The 20,077-nt window shown below is 40.3% G+C and overlaps 1 protein-coding gene across 3 annotated transcripts in view; it reads left to right on the top strand.

The window, feature by feature from the left end:
• The window catches only part of LOC117471186 (MAM domain-containing glycosylphosphatidylinositol anchor protein 1), a 167,935-nt gene that overhangs the window by 57,853 nt on the left and 90,005 nt on the right, over positions 1-20,077 (top strand). For 2 of the 3 annotated variants that reach the window (XM_034116023.1, XM_034116022.1), the window contains exon 4: positions 4,841-5,015. In XM_034116023.1, coding sequence (XP_033971914.1) covers positions 4,841-5,015 — 175 coding nt within the window. Of the gene's footprint in view, positions 1-4,840; positions 5,016-8,790; positions 8,869-20,077 lie in introns of those variants that run through there. The other variant, XM_034116024.1, reaches the window with a different exon arrangement.

The raw sequence follows: 20,077 nt of genomic DNA, 5'->3' as shown, positions 1-20,077 counted from the left end.
ACACACACACACACACACACACACACACACACACACACACACACACACACACACACACACACACACACACACACACACACACACACACACACACACACACACACACACACACACACACACACACACACACACACACACACACACACACACACACAGCAGGGAGAGGCGTTTACACAGGAAGCTAGAGGCCACTGACCTGTCTGTACGGTTGACACACATTAGCCTTCCCCTCCCTCACCATCTAAAAAAGTGCACACCTTTCACTGCCTCTCTTCTCTTCCCTACCCTCACTCTTTCTGATCCATATTCATCAGGCATATGTTAGCTGTCCTCCTCTTTTCCCCTACAAGTAAACACAGATTTAAAACGGGAATGTGTTTCCTTTTTATTTGATACACACAGCTAGAATCCAATGCAATGCAATAGAAGAAGTCTGCAATAAACCCTAGGTTTACAAAGCTCATAATGTTGCTTTTTGTTGACAGCCAGGTGTTGATTCAGCCCTATCATTTTGGAGGCCAAACATTGAAAGCTGTATCTTATATTTTGTCCTCTGTCTCATGAAAACGGAATATAATAAGCTTTATAAAGTTTGGTTTTATTGCAGGGCGGTTGTGTCAGATTGCAGTGGCTTTAGAAAGGTGTGTGTACCTATTTAAACTGGCACCTTAGTGTATTACATTAAAATATCCATCTGTATTCTGGAGTACAGCAGATTTACTGTCACTGCAGATACTATGAGGCACTGCTGAGACAATGTTGACTTGCTTTTCAGGTTGCCAATAAAGCCTGTGTATCTGATACATATAAACAGCAGGATTTCACAACAACTCACCAAAAACATCTTTATGTGGAGGACTGCTGCTGACTGTAGTTTAAGCTTTAAATTGAGAGTTGTACACAACAATATTGACTTCTCTACACTTTGAAGACACGGCAATTGAAAATCACCTGCTGAAAACTCAAAATATATTTCAAACGAATGCAATACCAGGCAATGGGGGATACTAAGCTCTAAACTCTTGACGTTATTTGTATCAAACAAAACCTCTTCACTTAGCTATTTCCATAACAATGTCAGCAAGAGAGTTTAATAGATTCAATCGTTAATACTGTTAACAAGTTTATTGATGCAGAAACTGCATTGCGTTGGTTGGGAATACACATTGTGTAAAAGGGAATGATTGCAAATCAAGATTACACAACATGTGACCACTAATGGAACATTTACTAGCCCACTCAGCTGTGGTCAGTATTATTAGTGCACTCTTCAATACCAGCAATTTGAATATTGCCTACTAGCGCTATCTCCCCACCCTGCCATAAAACCACACACAAAGCCAAAGTGGTCCCCAGCTTCCTCATCACGATACACTGACAAGACCGTTCTCTGCAGCGTTTCTGTTCTCCTGTTGAACATTCTGTGTCTTAGACAGCAAAGAGCCCCCCAGCTGAATACAGAAACAGTGAATGAAACCTGCTGCATTTCATGTCGAGCTGGATCCCAGGGGATCCCAAACCTTCCCTTCACATTACACTTCAAACCAAATGTAAGAGTTTGTATCATTACAAAAGGCTCTGACTCAACATACGCAGCTTCTTTTCCCAGCATGTGTGAGGGAGAAAGTCTGGGGGAATGTGTGTGTGTTTTTTACGTGTGTAAATGTGGATGTGCATTCAGACACAAGATCTGATTGAAAGTCAGTGTTAGGCTTTCCTGTATTCTATAAAGAAATAAAGGCAGGGAAGAGAAAAGTGCCAAGACAGGGATGAGATGAGGGAGAGAAAAAGGACTGGGAAAGATATCCAGACCAATCCGTCGGGACCTGAGTGAGAAAATAGAGCAGCATCACATGTCTATTGAAGGAAGAGAGAAGAATGAGGTATGGAGGGAGAGCGAACGAGGTCAGAGAAAGAGAGCGCAGGTGATGATTTTAAGCTCCTGGTGTCACAGGCAGATATAGGCTCCTCTCCTGCCGCCAGTCATCTGCATCACACACAATGTCCCCTTTATTTGCAATATCACCTCCATCTATTTTGCTTCATCTGCCTCTCCGGTGTAGCAACTCTGGGTGTGAGGCACTATTTCTCTCACCCTCTCACAGCTGCCAGGGATACTGTATATATACATCATTCCTCTCATTCTCACACTCACTCGAAAAAAATCCTCTTTCACTTTCGTTTACACATTCAGTCTTCTTACCTACTTTATTCTTCTCCGTCTATGTTTTTCCTTCCTCACCCTTTGTCTCTCTGTTTCCATCCATACCTTACTCATGCCTTTTACCGTAGGATCTCTTTGTATAAAAATACTCTTAGCAGTATTACTGTAAGCTCATATTGTACTTGCACTTTCATTGCTTTTCTGTAATCTTTTGAGTGCCACACATCATCCTGATTTCATCCTCAACCCTTTTTTACACACACAAAAAGGGACACAACTGCTTTTCACTGAGACACATTATGATTTTATATTTAAAGTCCAAAGCCCAAATCCAATACTCTTGCCATATTTGAAACTATTCTTTCTATTCCTGAACTATAATCCGAGGGATTACTCTTAAATGCTTCCTTTACTAATGTTACGAACCCACTAGGGATGAGTAAGTTAACACACACCAGATGGTTTTGGTAAGTAATTATAATAGGGTTTTAATGAAATAACACAAAGGTGTACAACAAAAAGGGAGCAAAAGTAGCCTAAGCCAAACAAAGAAGCCAAAAAACAGGTAACAGGAGGACTCTTGAAAATGAGCCTAATTAAGACACCTGAGATCTCTTCCAATTAGCCATATTGGAAGGAGGCTGCAGGAAAACGCAGCTAACAACATAAACTAAACACACGCTACTCTAAACACATTAAATCAATACGCTACTCTAAGCACACGTATAAACACACTAAACACACAATACTAAACACGGATTACAAATCAAACACAGTCTATAGCTCAAGATTGAAGTGTCCACGACACAGGAGCAAAATGTGTGAGGCGTCTGATCGCAGCAGAGCCTCCCGAGTGATAATTGTCCCCAGGCTTTGTAGTAATCTCCGGAAGGTGTGCTCTGGGATTGCACGGGGATTGGAGAGCGTCGGGCCCGGCGTGCTCCAATCAGCGTCTTCGGAGGAGGACCAGGAGATGACAGCCAACGACATTGGGGCAACCACACAGCTCATTTACATATTACACACAGCTGCAAACAATCTCAGACAGGTTAACGGGCAGACAGTAACAGCAGCCGTAACACTAAACACAAGCAGGCAAAACGTCCATAATTTATACTGTAAGATCCTATCCTCTCCTCTTTTAATCCTTGAATAGAAAGGATAAAAGCATGAAAAGACAAATGCACACTTCATGCTCACGTTCACTATCTCTCCTTTTCTGTCTTGCACAAAACACACACACACACACATAAACACACACACACACACACACACACACACACACACACACACACACACACACACACGCACATGCAAACTGGAGTCACTAAACCATGGAGAGACAGGGTTCGGTTCATTGCTCACCTTGGCTGGTGTGATCAATGGCAGTCTGCCTCCTCCAAATCCTTCCCACAAACAGAGCTGAATAAACAGGCAGGGAGTGTTTACACAGGCCCTGATAATCTGCTAATCCATATAACCTGCTTTCTAACCAGAACACACTCACACACTTACACACACCAGAATTGAAGATCTACGCCGATACTATGTACATATCCAGGAACACAGGCAGACAACTGTGCATTAAATCAGGAAGAAAAACACTTATCCGCACAAACATTTGCATGCACACACACATCAATGACTTTTGCCCATTATCCTCTCTGACCTCCTCAACAGGACATGGTTGATAGTCTCGTCGAGGTTGATAACAGACAGAAGGGTTAATAGGGATTAATGGACTGTGCACACACACAGTTGCACACACACATAAGAGGGAACATAACCAGTGCTCAGGCTTTCATGTATCTCTGGAGCCTGTGTGTGTTTGTGCATTTGATTAATCAAGTGGAAGTATCATGTAGCTGTCGGCTGTGCAGCATTCCCACGGCTTGATGGGATAATTGAGGCGTGGAAAAGCCATATAGAGTTTGTCAAAACTCTAAATGGTCTGAGTTTAGCATCATGGACACCATGAGTGCAGCGCTTAGTGTCATTAACTCCCACTCTGTGGAGCAGACAGATTTTATCACCAAGAAAAAAGTCCCCGCTCTCTTCATTTATAATTTTTTATCAGTATCTCAGACATATTATAGTTATTCAAGACTTGCCCAGAGAAATAAATACTTTCCAATCTGTCTCACAAATGCTTATATGGTTATATTTTTGCTAATATGGGGCGGATTTTGTAGCGTGATTCACAGTTAGAAGAAAATCCTCAATAGTCATGACTCTTACTACATGAATGCAAACATTGGTTGTGTTTGACTATTTGTTAAATTACTAATGCTGTTTGTTCAAGGGAACACAGTCTATGTTAACATCTTACCTTGCTGAAGAAGATGAATTAATCTTCAATCAGTGTTGTCTATTCAATCATTATGTGTCCCTCATTTCCTTTGTAGGAAACTGGACCAGAAAGTCACTTTCAAATGTTAGTTTTATTGGTGCATAAAGTTGAATATGCCTTTGTAAAGAGTGGTCGATTTCAGCATTTTTGTTTCTTACTGTATCTTTTAAGTTTTTGGGCAATCAATTGTCAAAGCCTGCCTTCTGACTCATTGTCTCTGCTGCTGTCTGAACTATTTCCCCTCACATTTTGACTGATTCTGTTCTGGTTTCACCGACAGCATCTTCGTCAATTGAACAATGTTCTCTTCTCCCTGTTCTCTTCAGGTGCGGTGGACAAAGACTGCAGGCAGTGCATCAGACAAGTTCCAAGAAACATCAATCTACAACGAGACGCTGCGCATTGAGGGCATCCAGAGGGTGCAGGGGGGTCGCTACTACTGCAAGGCCGACAACGGGGTGGGGGTGGCTGCCATCAAGTCCATCCGCGTAGATGTGCAGTGTAAGTGGGCAGGGAGAAAGATGAGAAAAATAAAAATAACTCCTTCCACTTTTGGACCACAGCTGACTATCACTACAGCCATTCCCACTGTAAGACCAAGATGGGGGGAGATGGAAAGATTGGAGGAGGAAAGATGAAAGACAGATTGGATGGATGATGAGATTTCAGTAGGGAATGGCTTCCAGGAGTATCTGATGACTTATGGTGGAAAGGATGAAAAGCATGGTAGAAGGATTACGGGCAAAGAGGATAGATCAAAAAGAAGTGCATTATTTTTGAAAGGATATTGATAAGATGCTGCAACACGTTGAAAATGAACATCTCAATGTTTTATTTGATGGATATTGCAGGTGTGTGTTCTTCACCAATGAGTGTAATGAGGGGGGGGGGGGAGTTGTATCAGATACTCCTGGAAAAAAGTGAAGTCTGTTGGACAAAGAGAGTTTTATAACAGTTAGTCCAGGTGGTACGGGCTCCCTAACGCACTGTTTCTCAACAAAAACATGTCCCTACTATTTAAAAAGTACTAGAATAGCAACATTTTACACATTTTTAGCTGTTCGGATGAAGAATTCTTCTTGCTGTTTAGCTCTGTCACATCCTTAGATTTGACAGTGCCTGCCATTATTATCATATGAATGATGAATTGGCTGATAATGAATGGATTACCTTTCTTTAACAAACTTTGTTACACATCCTTTGACCTTTCCCAGCAGCCTGGGGCTATATGATGGGTCATTTGTGATTGGCTGTCATAGACACAGACATTGAGAAGCAGTGTGTTGTAGGGGCCCCGTGCTGCTGCTTGTTTCACTGCCCCACTGTCCCTGTGAGTCAGGGGCCAGGTCTTGGCGACAGGTTGACGCACATGCAACTATATAACAGAGACACATCAATAATTACACATGCTTATTTAATTCCCAGCCCCCTTAAAACCTTACCCATCCATTACAGAAGTTTATTACATAGACAGTCCTTTTCCTTCATTGATTCAATCATTTTAATGGTTGGTTTATAGACTCATAGAAACAGGCTGATTGTCCAGGGGCCCAATAAAACTAAACATCCTTTACCTGTCTTTCATTTGCTCTCTTCTTCTGCTCTGCTTTGTATACAGCACAACACCCTCTCCACACACACACACACACACACACACACACACACACACACACACACACACACACACACACACACACACACACATACATGCTCGCACCATGCTTCTCCCTCTAGGATTTGTCACAAATACAGCTACCCTGCCTCAGCCTCTTAAAGGGGCTCCCCCCTCTTCCTCCTTCTTCCTGCTTAGTGTTAACTCTCTCCAGGCGCTAGCTTTGCCCCTGCTGGGGAGCTGGTAATTGCGGGGGGCTTGGGTAGTAAACAGGTTGCAGCGTGAGTGTAGTTGTGACAGGAGCTCTGTGAAGCTAACTAGCTTTGAAGACCTATTGTTCAATTCCCCATCCCCCATGCCGCGTTAGACCCAGCGGCGATCAGCAACGCTTCTTCACAGGGCGACTTCAGTGCGAGCACGATGTAATAATTAGCCAAAGCTTTACTACAAAAAAACAGAGAGTTAGAGAGATAAATGAACGTGCAGGGAAAGATGGATTGGAGGGTAAGAACAGAGGGGGAAAGCAGGGAGGGAACAAACCGTAACCACCGAGGCTGAGTGTCCTTGAAGATAATTTGAACAGACGGCCAGCTGAAAAGAACACCAACATCTCTTGAGAAATTCTAAACTAATTACATATATTTATGTGTCCGTGGTAGGCAAATTAAAAGAAAAAAACATGGTTTATTTGTAAGATGTTTATCTGCTAGTCCCCAGCTTCTATTCTCCTGACATACAAGTCGCTTGAATTTGGAAGTAGCTTGACAGTCACCAGTAAGTGATCATTTGGATTGAGATCTGTTGCTTAGATGTGTCGTTTCTGGCTCTAAACAGCTGACAACATGGCAGCTTGGTAAACACAAACGCCTGGCTCCAAAAAGTCCTGTCAAAAGCCAATGGGAGATGTCAAAGATGACATGTCCATGGTTTTTCTACAGAGATGGCACAAGAGAAATGGAAAAATAAGTGTAGTTCAAGCGCACACAGGAATTGTTACTTTAAATAAACAGAATATGATACTGTATGTTATTGATTACCCTGATCCTGTCTCGTGGATGTGAAAGTTAAGTGGTACTCTACTTTACCAGGAAAAAAACCTGGTAAAGGAGAGTGAAACCTTCAATGACAGGGACAAGCTGAACAAGAAAAGGCTGATGATTGATCGTGGCTGAGTAGATTGTAGCGATAAGGTAGACGTATTTTTAACTCCAAAAAGGGGAAAAAGAGGGACATTTAAAAAAGAAAAGTAAAAAGGAATAAGACAAATGGAGGGAGAGACAAAAAGAAAAATTAAGACAGCAATGTGAAGAATCTCAGCAGGGAAAGGAGAGAAGGAGAGAGATGCACATAATAAGGGAGAGGCACTCATGCTTTTCCATTTGTATGCAACCAACAGACTATGGGACTAGAGGGCAGAACATGTTGTTACCTGCACATGGCATAAACAAGGGCTGCCTCTGTTTTGTGACTGGTATGACCATCCACGGCACATTCAATTGACTATTTCCTTCGCTTCTGTTTCCCTTATTCCTCCTTCTTTCATGTTGTCCATCTTGTTTTCGTTCCATCCTACCCTCTTCTCTGAACCACACACACCAGTGCGTGATGCAACCATGTTATTGGTACTGTGAGGTTCAACCAAACACAGCAGTGTCTTGCTTTAGGCATGCAAGACATCATGCATACAGACACACACACAAACACACACACTATTACAACTGGCTGCTCTTCACTCACTTATATGTACCTTTTTACGTTTACATAAATGAAGATGAAGTGTAATGCACACAGTAGTATTAAAGCACTTTCAAGTATGCACAACCCAAATATGTCCGAAAGCACAAACACACTCACGTTTAAAGACACATATACATACACACACACTCATACCAAAGCATACACTTCAAAGTGCAATGTGTGAGAGCAAGACGAACAGTTGGTAAGAGTGAATGATGGATTTGAACTGAAGGACAGCAGAGAAAATGTGTGGAGATTCAGGATTAAAGAAATGACCAATATTCTGCTTTGAATAGAAGAAGCATCATGCAAAACTCACCTTTATATTTCAATATCCAACACCCTGTATGACTGTGTCTCATTCTTTCGCTTCCTTTCTTTTAATTTTCTCTCTCTGTTTTTTTTACCACAACTCTCACAGAAACCCTTCTTTCCTCCTTTTCCCATTATTTAGACCTCCTATGCTATGAATCAAACCTGTAAATTAGTCATTCATTTAGCCGACATTTGGTTATTGACCATAGGGCTATTTTAATAATACAGTTAGCACATAACAAAATCAATGCCAGCCAGCTTGTTATCCTTGTGAACCTTGAGCAAACACATTATAAAGTCTATGTACTTAATGATCAAATACAGGTAAAGCTCCTTCTGTCAATCTTCCCTTTTCTAATTTCCCGGAAAGCACATGCAGCAACCTTTCCATTAATTTCCACCCAGCAACACCTCATTAACACATCACTGCAAACACCCATCTGTCCCCGTCAGACCTCCATCACACGAGGTCACATGTTTCAACCAGCTGACCAATGACCTGGCACTCTAGCCATTGAGGCAGTGGGGCAGTGAGCAGGCGGGTATAACTTTAAGTAGCCTCTACTGATGGGATGGACTTGGTTCAGAAACCCAACCAATGATACTTTAGCTTTAGAAAAAAGGTTATCTTAGGTAAGTGTATATTAAATCCTCTCTATGGATTCATTACTCTCTTCAAGACACATGAAGGTAAGTGGAAAAGTTATAAATACTGTCTGATGGTAATATTGATGTATGTTATCTTTTATGGGAATAGTGTGACAGCAGGTTGAAGTTGATGATATTCATGGTGCTGTTGCCTTTGCAGGGATGTTTCTTTCAGTTGTCTTGCTTCTGTGAAAATGTTGACTCAAGAATATTGCAAAGAAAATGCATAACACCCTAACGCAGGTGTTTTCAAAGTCCGACCCTACGCATCCCCCCTAAAGACTAAAGAAAACAGTCGATCAGAAGTAAACCTTCCTATCTGTTCAGCTGATTTTCAGGCTTTTGACTTTTTCAAAGTTCTGGCACTAACCTCTTTGTCTGTGACAGCAGTAAAAGTCAATGGAGTGTAAGACCATACATCTCCAAATGTACACAAGCCCTTTCACAGCTTAGGCACTTATCACCCTAACTGTCACTGGCTATAGGAATGTCTACAATGTGTACTCTATTATTCCAGCACTGAGGGTTTAGAAGAAGCCCCAGTGAAGTAATACAAGTGCTTTAGATCTGGTGTTTCTGACAGTTTCACGCACACACAAACACAAGCACACATTCACACATACACTTACACTTTCACACCCATAAAGGGAGGCTAGGTGGCGTTTAGTCTGTCCGTGTAGACCAGAATATTCTGTCACAACAAGGGCTCTGTACTTCAGGGTGACACCAGTCCTGGCTTGTGGAGGAGGAAGAGCCACTGCCTCTGTTGGCACTGAGTTGAAAGAAACACACACACACCCACCCACATACACACACACACACACACACACACACACACACATGCACACACACACACACACACACACACACACACACACACACACACACACACACACACACACACACACACACACACACACACACACACACACACACACACACACACACACACACACACACACACACACACACGCACACACGCACTCTCATTCAGTACGAGCTGTAGGCACACCCTTTGTGACAAGAAGCAAGTAAATGTGTGAACAGACAGAGACAGATAACGAGAGAAACGTTAACAGGTTGTTTGAAAGAAGCTTCGACCTTTCACAGAGCTCGAGCCTTAAGCCAAAGGGTGAATTATCTGATGACCAATTTCTCTATAAGTCTAGCAGGGCGGCCAAAACTCACACCAACGTATTTTCTTTGCTCGTCACCCCTTTTTCACATCTCATTCCATGTGTCTCTCCCCTCCTAACGTCGTCTTCTCTGTTGGTCCCAATGCATTTCTCTCTGTGTGACTTTTTTATTACTCTCTGTTGCTCCCTTCAATATATATTTCTGTTTGAGCATGCTTCTTCATGATTTCCTCAGTCTTGTTGTGTTGTCGGTCAACCGAGTCTCGGTAGGATTTTTCTCTTCCACTTTCTGTTGTTAGTTTCATCCCCTGCCCTTTTTTGTTATTCTGTCTCTGTATAACAAGGAATGTCCGTATTCTCAAGTGGCATTGCGATTGAAAAGGTATATTTTTGGATATATAATTTATTGTTATTTTGTTATTATTACTTTATAGCTCCGCAATTTAATTTGGTCTGCAGCACATAGTTAGAACAGGTAGATTGGTAATGTATGATCATGTGAAGTTAATGGTTATCTGGAAACTCACAGAAACCTTCAACATGACTGCAAGAGAATTTCAACAGCATTCTTTGTTAATGACCATGAATTCCTCACGTTGAGCCATTACCACGAATTAAAGAGATCACTCAGGGGCAAATTCACAAAGAACCAATTGCAGCTCCATGGATTTTGCATTACTTGCAGCCTCTATCTGCCTCGTTTCAAGGTCCGGTTGACAAAAGATATTGTAAAATTGGTATTACAGCACAAAAAATGCTACGAAGCTTTTCAGCTCAGTGAGTTTTGCCCCTTTTTTGCATCTGATTGCAATTATCCATGTTGCATAGTATGCATGTGCAGTGGAGGTCCATGCGTCCCAACACACTTAATCGATTCAGGCCAGGTTTTGGCAATTAATTTAGGAACAAACAGGGCTTGGGTCGTCGATATATATACAAAAATATGTAGTGAAATTCAGTGCTATTCAAGAGTGAACCATACAGATTCTGAAATCCACCGTAATAGTCTCTTTAAAAACTTATGTTATACAGCTGTCTGCTTGTTGCAAAGCATTAAGATCTTTGGTCTTGTGTGACATTTCTGGTCTGTAACACCAACTTTTTATGTTGTTCATTAGAAAACAAACTCCTATTTTGCTGAAGGATACAAATTAAACTAGTCCGTGGAGAAGGATGTTGTATTTTCAAGGTTTTATGTTCTTACCAACCGAGTATATTTACCACATATCTAATAACCTTTCATGAACCTGGCATTGATGGACTCACCACACGTTTAGTTAATGGAGGAAGTGGATTGTACTGTAAAGCTTGGGTAAAGTCAAATCAGAGCTTTGTCTCTAAACACATTTTAATCTATTTTGGCTCAAATGTTTACTGGAAACGTATAAAACTCTGAACTTTATAGCACTGAACTTTGGAGTTAGACCTTTATTCTTTTTTTCCATTTCCACTTTATATACAATAAGTATTGTGACGCTTGCCTTTCGTAGTTTCCCCTATTGCTTGTTTTTCTCTGCCATGACACTATATTATGCTACTCTCAGACTAACTGTAGTATACATGGATACAGTCCTCTTTAAAAATGTATAGTCACAACAAGTCAATAGACATAGTGACAGTTAAATGAACACCTACAGTATTATTTCAGATCATCTTGTTAGATTGTATCTTTGGTGGCAGCAATTGCAAAATTGCTGTTTGAGAGATCTTATGTATTGATCTACATCTGAGGCATCCTGAAATATGCTGTTTGATGTCATTCTTCCAATAATTGAAAAGAAAAACCTTGCTTTGTCTGCAAAACTCTTGCCTTGTAAACCTTCAGACATTCATCTCTGGGAAATCTTTAAAGTGTATTGCATTTGACAAGTGGGCTTCAAATAGTGAGCGAACATTTCTGTCCAACATCCCGTCACCCCCAAGATCTGTAGCCTGGAAATCCAGTGTGAGCACACACACTCATACACACCATGAGGGGTAAAGACCTGCTGTTTTCAAATCAATATTATTTTTTTGTAACAAAATAATATTTCTATAACAATTCAAATCCGTCTGTGAAGTAAAAAATGTTTTAGAACAATACAGATCTAAATGTTTTCATCTATTTCAAACATCTTGCTTATCATTAAGGGATACTTCTTCATTATATTAGATGGAAAGCTGTCCCCTCATCTGATAAATGTTAATATTTTGTTTTTTTTGAGTGCTCCGACTCTCAGAGAAAGGAGGGTGGACCAAGAGTAGAAGCCAGCTGAGTTTTGGGTGCCAAATACAGATACAATATTTGCACTTACAAATGCATTGCAGAGATAGCTTAAGAAGACAGAGACGCATGTCATTTTTATTACAACACCAAATTAGGGAGGTGCTGTCAAAGTGCCACCAAAAGTTTCACCTTTCATTAATGCTTACAGATGCAAGCATCATCGGACTGAGAACATACTGCTTATATCTACTATTCCTCCATTTATCTTTTGACGTACACTTTGTCAATGTTCAATGCATTTACTCTGACATTAGGTAGACTTGCACACAATATCTCATACAGTACAATGCTTCAGCTTAGAGGCAGAGCAGTCATCTGTCTACACTGCCAGGTCGCTTCTTCCTCCTCGCAGTCTGATATTGTTATTATTGCCTGTGACAGAAGGAAAAACTCTTTATTCAACCATAATAACATCATAAGAATGTATAATAGATAAAACAAGATGGCACATTGGCTCGCTGGTTAGCACTGCCGCCTCACAGCAAGACTGGATTTGAACCCAGGCTCAGTTCTCGTGTTCTGCGGATGGATTCCCTCTAACTGGCAGTCCACAGAAATACATCTGATAAATTGGACAGATGTACTCAATAATATAGCAATTTGGCAGACCTGCCACAGTTATAAATAATAATAGATACATGATCTAGAAAGATAATAGCCACCAAAGAGAAAAGAGAAGGAGATATAATGATGACCTTTAGATGAGTGGGTACATGTTTAAGGGCAACAGAAAATAGATTATTATTATTTTCTAAATTCTAAAGAGAATTTTACCTCAGGTTGATGTCTTTAGAAAACAGAAGAGCATCAAACACACATGTATTTTTAGTGTGTTTCGCACTATCCTTCTTTCAGAGCGCTTATCAGATGTTTCCATACAGGTTTTTACTCTCTTTGTATCACACGGTTTTAAAACTGTACATGAAGGTTGCTATCAGACGGATCGCCTAGCTTTATTTGTATTTCTTTGGCGCTGTCTCTGCTTTTTTTCCTAGCTTCCTTTTAGATGCTTGTTCACGACCTGGCACCTGGACCTATGTTTTTATAGTGGTGGATGGCCACAAACACCTCGTTAAAGCAGAATAAGAAAATATCTGGCCCATGAAGTGAAACATATGTATCACAAAATGTGAGAGGCTTAACGTTTTAGGAGAAAAACAAAGACCACACCCATCATTGAAAAACCAATGGTCTGGGTTTCTGGAATTCGTAGGCCTTAAGTACGCAGCTTTGACTCCGACCTGCGTAATCATACAGCATGCCCTCCCCTGAAATAGGCACTCTCTCGCCCCAAATATAAATAAATAAACATTGTTAATTACTTGTCACTCACAAGGCAGCCACGTCCTAAAGCATACACAGCTACCTTTTCTAATTCTCAGTGTATATGAGACTATAATTGTTACTGATTATTACTATTACTAATAAATTAAGATTGAGTATAGGGTCATTTTCTCAGAACTGCTCATTCAAATGACTTTGTATTCTCTAATGGGTCCAGAGCAGTAACCCTGCAATAGTACCTGCATCCCCTATCAAGAGGTAGAGTTTACTCACCACTTTGGTGCAAAAACTCACACGAACATCAACAGATAGCGAGCTGGACCAATGATGGAGTTTGGCGGTGTAGCAGTTGAAGTAACTTTGGTATTTTTTAACTTGAAGCCTATTTTTTCCCATGTTTTTGTGACTAAGTGGAGAATTGGGATAACATTTTTTGAGAGTGGTCCAGTATTGACTGAGAGCTCTGCAGCCGGCAGCCGCTTATCGGACTGCAATGTAATCGCTCAGGGCAATTCAGCGCCGTCAATGTATGTCCACCAAAAGTGGTTGTTTTAGCCCTTGACAGGCTTAGATTGTTAATACAGTACACGTGTCTGACAACCTAAGAAAGGACCTGATGGAGAAAGAAACTGCTTTCTTTTGCTTGATCAAGTCTGTTTGAAATGTTGTCTTACCACCTCTCGCTTGATTGACTTTTCATAAAACATTATTTTGTAGTAGTTTTAATCATAAATCATGACAAAGGCAAACAAGTGGTTGACTGTTTGTGCATTAGCCTGTGAGGAAGCTCAGTAAATTAATACTGAATGCCATCTGACATTGCTTTGTGATGTCATCTAACAATAAAGATAGTTTGTAATTGTGTTAACGTAAGATAGAAACTTGATAAAAACCAAAGGGAGATCTGTGCAGCGTTTATTCAATATTACCTGGTAGGATATTCACAGTAATAGACAGGCATATCGGTCATGTTCTTTGCTCAATCTGTGCAGCTTCCAGATACTCATTACCACTATCTCACCTCCAGTCAAATATGTAAATTAAATAATTTGACTCACAATATGAAGTAAAAAATAGACATTCGCCATATGGACTAGTTATGCTGAATTCTCATTTGATCTTTATAATGAGGAGGATTTGATTATTATCTCTCCTGCTAGCAGGTCATCATCACACCGTTGTCAGATCCATTACAGAACTAATATGACGGAGTACTAAGGTGGACTTCATTACCAATCACAGATCTTCACAGTCTCTTTCAGATGAATAGGCTTGACTTGAAATAAGATATTAAATGTTTGTGTGCATCTGTGTGTTTGTGATCAAGAGAGAAACTGTGTTGTACTCTGAATTTGTACAGTATGTGTAAATACAGGAGTGTATCTAAGTGTACGTGACTGACGGTGTGAATGCAAAGCAGCAACTGGAGGACTATTGTCACAGGAAAATAATACACCATTCTTTCTATAATATCTAATTTAGTCCCACAGTGTATCCTTTCGAGACAAAAAGATGTTCCATAGATATGGGAAGGTATGCAAAGGTGAGTGAGCTATTGTCCGGTTCCTGAATGCATATTTTTGATTAAGTTCCTCTGTTTGATATCTAAAATCCTTTGGATAAAACTGAAAAAACAGAGGTTTTGTTCCCACACAACATTCAGCTTCAAGGTCTCTCCAATATCTGCTTCATGAGAAAGCTGATTTTTTCATTAATTGACTTTTTATTCGAAAATGTTTTGCCTTATGTGTGAGCATTGAGGTGTGGTGCACAGTATACCACTGTATATCAATCATGTGACTATATTCACACTGCTGGTTTTTTTCTTGACTGAGACGCGACGAGTAATACATTCATTGATTTGACATAGAATGCAAATTATGAAGTGTAGGAAGTATGTGGTGATAAGGCTAAATTAAGACACAAATCAGGCTTTCATTTGACCTGAAATACCCTTTAAAATACCAGCAGTGTATTCCATTGTATCTCCTACAAGGGAACAAGCCAACAATCCGACCATTGTCTCACATTAGGCCTAACTAATTAGCACTTTGCTATGGTATGACTCCCTAATGGAAGCTCACTGACCTTGAATTTATTTCCCACTGCTCAGGAGGCAAAGGCAGCCCTCTCCTGGGTGTGTTTATAATAATAACACATTTCCCATATTGGGTTGCACTCACTTTGTGTGTGTGTGTGTGTGTGTGTGTGTGTGTGTGTGTGTGTGTGTGTGTGTGTGTGTGTGTGTGTGTGTGTGTGTGGTGTGTGTGTGTGTGTGTGTGTGTGTGTGTGTGTGTGTGTGTGTGTGTGTGTGTGTGTGTGTGTGTGTGTGTGTGTGTGTGTGTGTGTGTGCGTGCGTGCATGCATATGTATTTGTCAGTACGTGTCTGTCTCTGTATTATTTTTACAGATCATTTGCAGTGCAGGGGGAAGTGTGTGTGTGTGTGTGTGTGTGTGTGTGTGTGTGTGTGTGTGTGTGTGTGTGTGTGTGTGTGTGTGTGTGTGTGTGTGTGTGTGTGTGTGTGTGTGTGTGTGCGTGCGTGCGTGCGTGCGTGCGTGCGTGCGTGCGTGCGCATGCGTGCGTGCGCTCGCTGGAAGTCGCTCAGTCGTTAGCACTGTGTGGGTAGATTGGTTTTGCAAGCTGTTGTTGCTAAATGATGATAAAAGCTTGATTGCACATACTGTATAATCATACTTGGATTGTGAAATTCCATCATTGTGATAAGATTGGCAAAAGCATTTTGGCTTTTGTTTCATGTACTGTATGGTGCCATTCTGTCCCCACATGGTAGCAGATTATCTTCTTTAATTATAAATGTTTTGTAACCACAGGGGACATCTGATGACCACAATGATGTTTTTACATAAAATTACAGGTATTCACTACGAGTCATTATAAAAGTGTTCCTGAACATTCTTCTTTATCATAGCTTGTTTCTGAAATCATACAATAACTTTTCAAATTCAAGGAGGCTTTTCTGTTTTCCAGATTCTAATCATCTTCAAATTAGTACAAATTCCAAAGTGCCATTTCACATTATAAGACAAAGTAAAATTAATCATTCAAACACATGCTCCTTTTTCAGATTGCAGTATTATTGTGATTCAGTTTCAAGGAAATTACCACTGTAAACATGAAGCTGATAATTAATCGTGAGCCGAAGTGCAGCTAAGCACCCTGAAAAATGCACCCTGATTCAGTCCTTCTTAGTAATTGTTAGCAGGTGTAGAAGTTCTAAAAGTAGAAACTCATGAATCCTGAAAAGGGAAGCCATCTTTTTGAGAAAAATGACCAGAATATGTCTACGTGTTGACTGCGCACAGCGTTGATGCATTGGACAAATGTGCATTTCAGGTTTTTTGATGAAGACAAACTGCATGCTAACATTACGTTCTGTAAATAGGTGAACGAGTAGTGTGTTCCTTCTGAGATCTGTGGTTTCTCTTGGCCCTGCTCATTAGTCCCCTGTTACCTTTGTAAAGACAGCCTGTAATGTATAAGCTCTGTTACTAATGGATCTTTATGCTTCAGACAGCCACCCTGGCCTAATTATTTTTCTTCTGCTGCCAGACGCTGTGTGCACACGTACAAGGGAGGGAGAGACAGAATGAGTTAGGGGGTTGGATTGAGTCTTTAACAGAGCCTTTACCTTCAAGCTAAACACATCTTGTACTATCTGACATGTGCATTCCCTGACAAGTTGGTTGGTGTCACCTTGACACAGGAACATACTGACACATCAAGGAAACCACAAATGTAGATAATGGCTTCTCTGTGTCCAAGAGAATATGGATCAAACCAAACAGAGAAAAGCACTTAAATGAATCCCACAAATCTTTTGATCAGCAAAGAGAACAGAAAAAAAAGCTCTGCTTTTAAAACTTCACAAGGTTGATCTTGTGAGAGATATATCATTTTCTCTCATTGTATCACATTACTTCTATGATTTTTGTCATGTTACAGATAACGACATTCACATGAAAGAGTCAAATAATTCTACTGAAGTCCCTCCAGAGAGCAATGTTTGGCTAAATGGTTGTAGTGTAAAATAAGCAATGGTATATATATATATATATATATCTGTGAAAGAAAAATGTATTCACTCAGATATTAATATCCAAAGCCGTTTTGCATTTGTATTATATTTCCACATGGACATTTGTAATTGCTCAAATTATATTAGAAACTTTACTTATATTTTCTGTTTTTGAAATGATGCACTTTGTTTAATGTGCTGGTACTAAAAACCACATTAATTTGTCTCATAGGTGAGTTTAAGATTACAGGTCAGAATTAAAATATTTTAAAGGCCTTAATTCTTATGTGTAAATTTGGTTCACACAAAACTTGCTGCTCTCATTAAGCTAATGCTTACGAATTCAACTGATTTGCATAATGGGGCTGTTATAGTTCAAACCTTTAAAGGTTTTTCAACCTCATTTCCATGGAGGCCACGCTAACCTTTCAAAATGGGCCTGGTTCAATATAACATCAAAAAGCTCTTGTTTGTTCATATTTAGTCATTGGCATTCCTTAAAGTGCACCTATCATGCTATTTTTAGGCCATGGCATAGGTCTCAGATATATACAAATATATAAAAAACATGTCTATGACAGTGGCGAGCCGTGACTTTTATACCTAGGCCCTAAAAAATAAATAAAAATAAGAGTTATTACGTCACAGCGTATACTTCAGCGGAATATCAAAACAACGGCCCGGGGTGCAAAACGCATCAATGACAGCGACCCTCTACCACACAAAACAACACCATTTATATAAACACCTATCATGACAAGGCACCCACAGTCAAGTAACAACTAAAAATGAATTTAGTTGGCACGGCGGCCCACATTGAAAATGACTTAGGCCTAATGATCAAATCACTTAAACACAAAGTCCATCCTCCTGTCCTTTTGGATGAAGCACTTGATGGCGGGGTCATGCAGCTGATCCTTTGCCATTCCAGTTTATCATTGTAACTCACTCTTGAAAATGGTTCGGTTAATAATTTCGCAACGATGTCATCACTATCACTGACATGAGCCATCATGAACGAATTTATGCTAATCATAAATCTGTCGATTAGATTTATGATTAGAAAATTATAAAAGTAGGGTAGACATGTGGATATTATCCGGCTGAACAAAACGTGCATTTATCTAACAGGTACGTTTCCCACAGATCTTATTTCGAGCTATTTTCCAAAATCCTATGGAGAAATCTCATTGCTTTTTTGTCGAGGGAACCCATGCGCAGCTTACTTCCGGGTTTTAGGACGCGTCACTGCACCACTTTATAACACACATGCATAAACTTCACAGCGGGCGGAACTTGTCATAAAGGCCGTAAAAATAAAGCCCACCCATTTAGAGGGAAGATATGATTGGTCAATTGTACTGTCATTTGACATTACTCTCTCGTTCAGTTACTATAGCGGGCCCTCTGTGAATTCATAGCAGGACCACCAATCAGCTCCTGTCTTCACCTCACAGAGACGGCTCAAGGAGCTTCTTTCATTTAACCCTTCACATTCCAACAGAAACTGAACAGGCAGATTCTAAGGATTGATTTCTTTGTAAATGTTATTTTAAATACAATTAAATCAAGTTATTTTGGTCAAACTAATGAAAAATATAACTAAAAACATATTGAATTTTATTTAATTTTTTTATGTTTTCAAATATAATTCTTTATAATATCTTAGGCCCTCAGAGAGGGCCTAGAGGGCCCTGACGGCTCGCCACTGGTCTATGAAGTGTTTTGCTCAAAATACCAAACAGATCACCCATTCTAGCCAAGCCTCATATCCCTCTATTTCACTTCCTGTCTCAAAAGTGCTGATTTGGGGTATACAAAGTTTTAAAAAAAGGAGGGGGCTGAGCTCATGCGGGAGATTCTACCGGCAGATACTGCGGTGATGAAACGCCATATCATGGAATATCAAGGATTATTTCTGAAACAGTATGGAGCTCAAAGGCTTTCTCTCTTGTCGGTTATACCACAAGGTGAGTTCCTTTTTATTTCCTGCTTCTTCACACACATGCTCTCCAGTACAGGTTAGCTCTGAGTGTTAGCGATGCTAATGTAAACACCGACCATATTACGTCCAAAACAGTCGGGCATTGTTTCTGATAGCAACGTTTCTGATAGGGCCGTGGGTGTAAAGCCAGCCTACATTTCCGATATTACGTCATATCGGACGCAAATCTGGATCAGCTCCGTTGTAGCCCCGTTTTTAGAGATTTGGGTACGGAGGAAAAGAGAGAGGGTTTTATTTTCTGACGCTGCGTGAGTTCCCTGACACACCGGGGACACATATTTATGTATAAAAGACATCAAAAAGTGCATTTTGCATGATAGGTCCCCTTTAATACAGCTGCATACGTTTTAATTCAATGCGTTTAGCACTTAACCTTCTAACCTTCCGTATTCGTCTCAACTATAAAAAACTGCCTGGACATACAGAGACCAAGATAAATGGAGGTGTTAGCTTAAACTAAAGGGCTGTTGGCTTTATAAGTTACATTTTCACATTTATGAAACAACAAACTGGTTCTCCAGTA

Source organism: Trematomus bernacchii, unplaced genomic scaffold (genome assembly GCF_902827165.1).
Source record: "Trematomus bernacchii unplaced genomic scaffold, fTreBer1.1, whole genome shotgun sequence".
Taxonomy (NCBI): Eukaryota; Metazoa; Chordata; class Actinopteri; order Perciformes; family Nototheniidae; genus Trematomus; species Trematomus bernacchii.
Note: the sequence above shows the minus strand (reverse complement) of the source record. Positions and strands in the feature narration are given on the sequence as shown.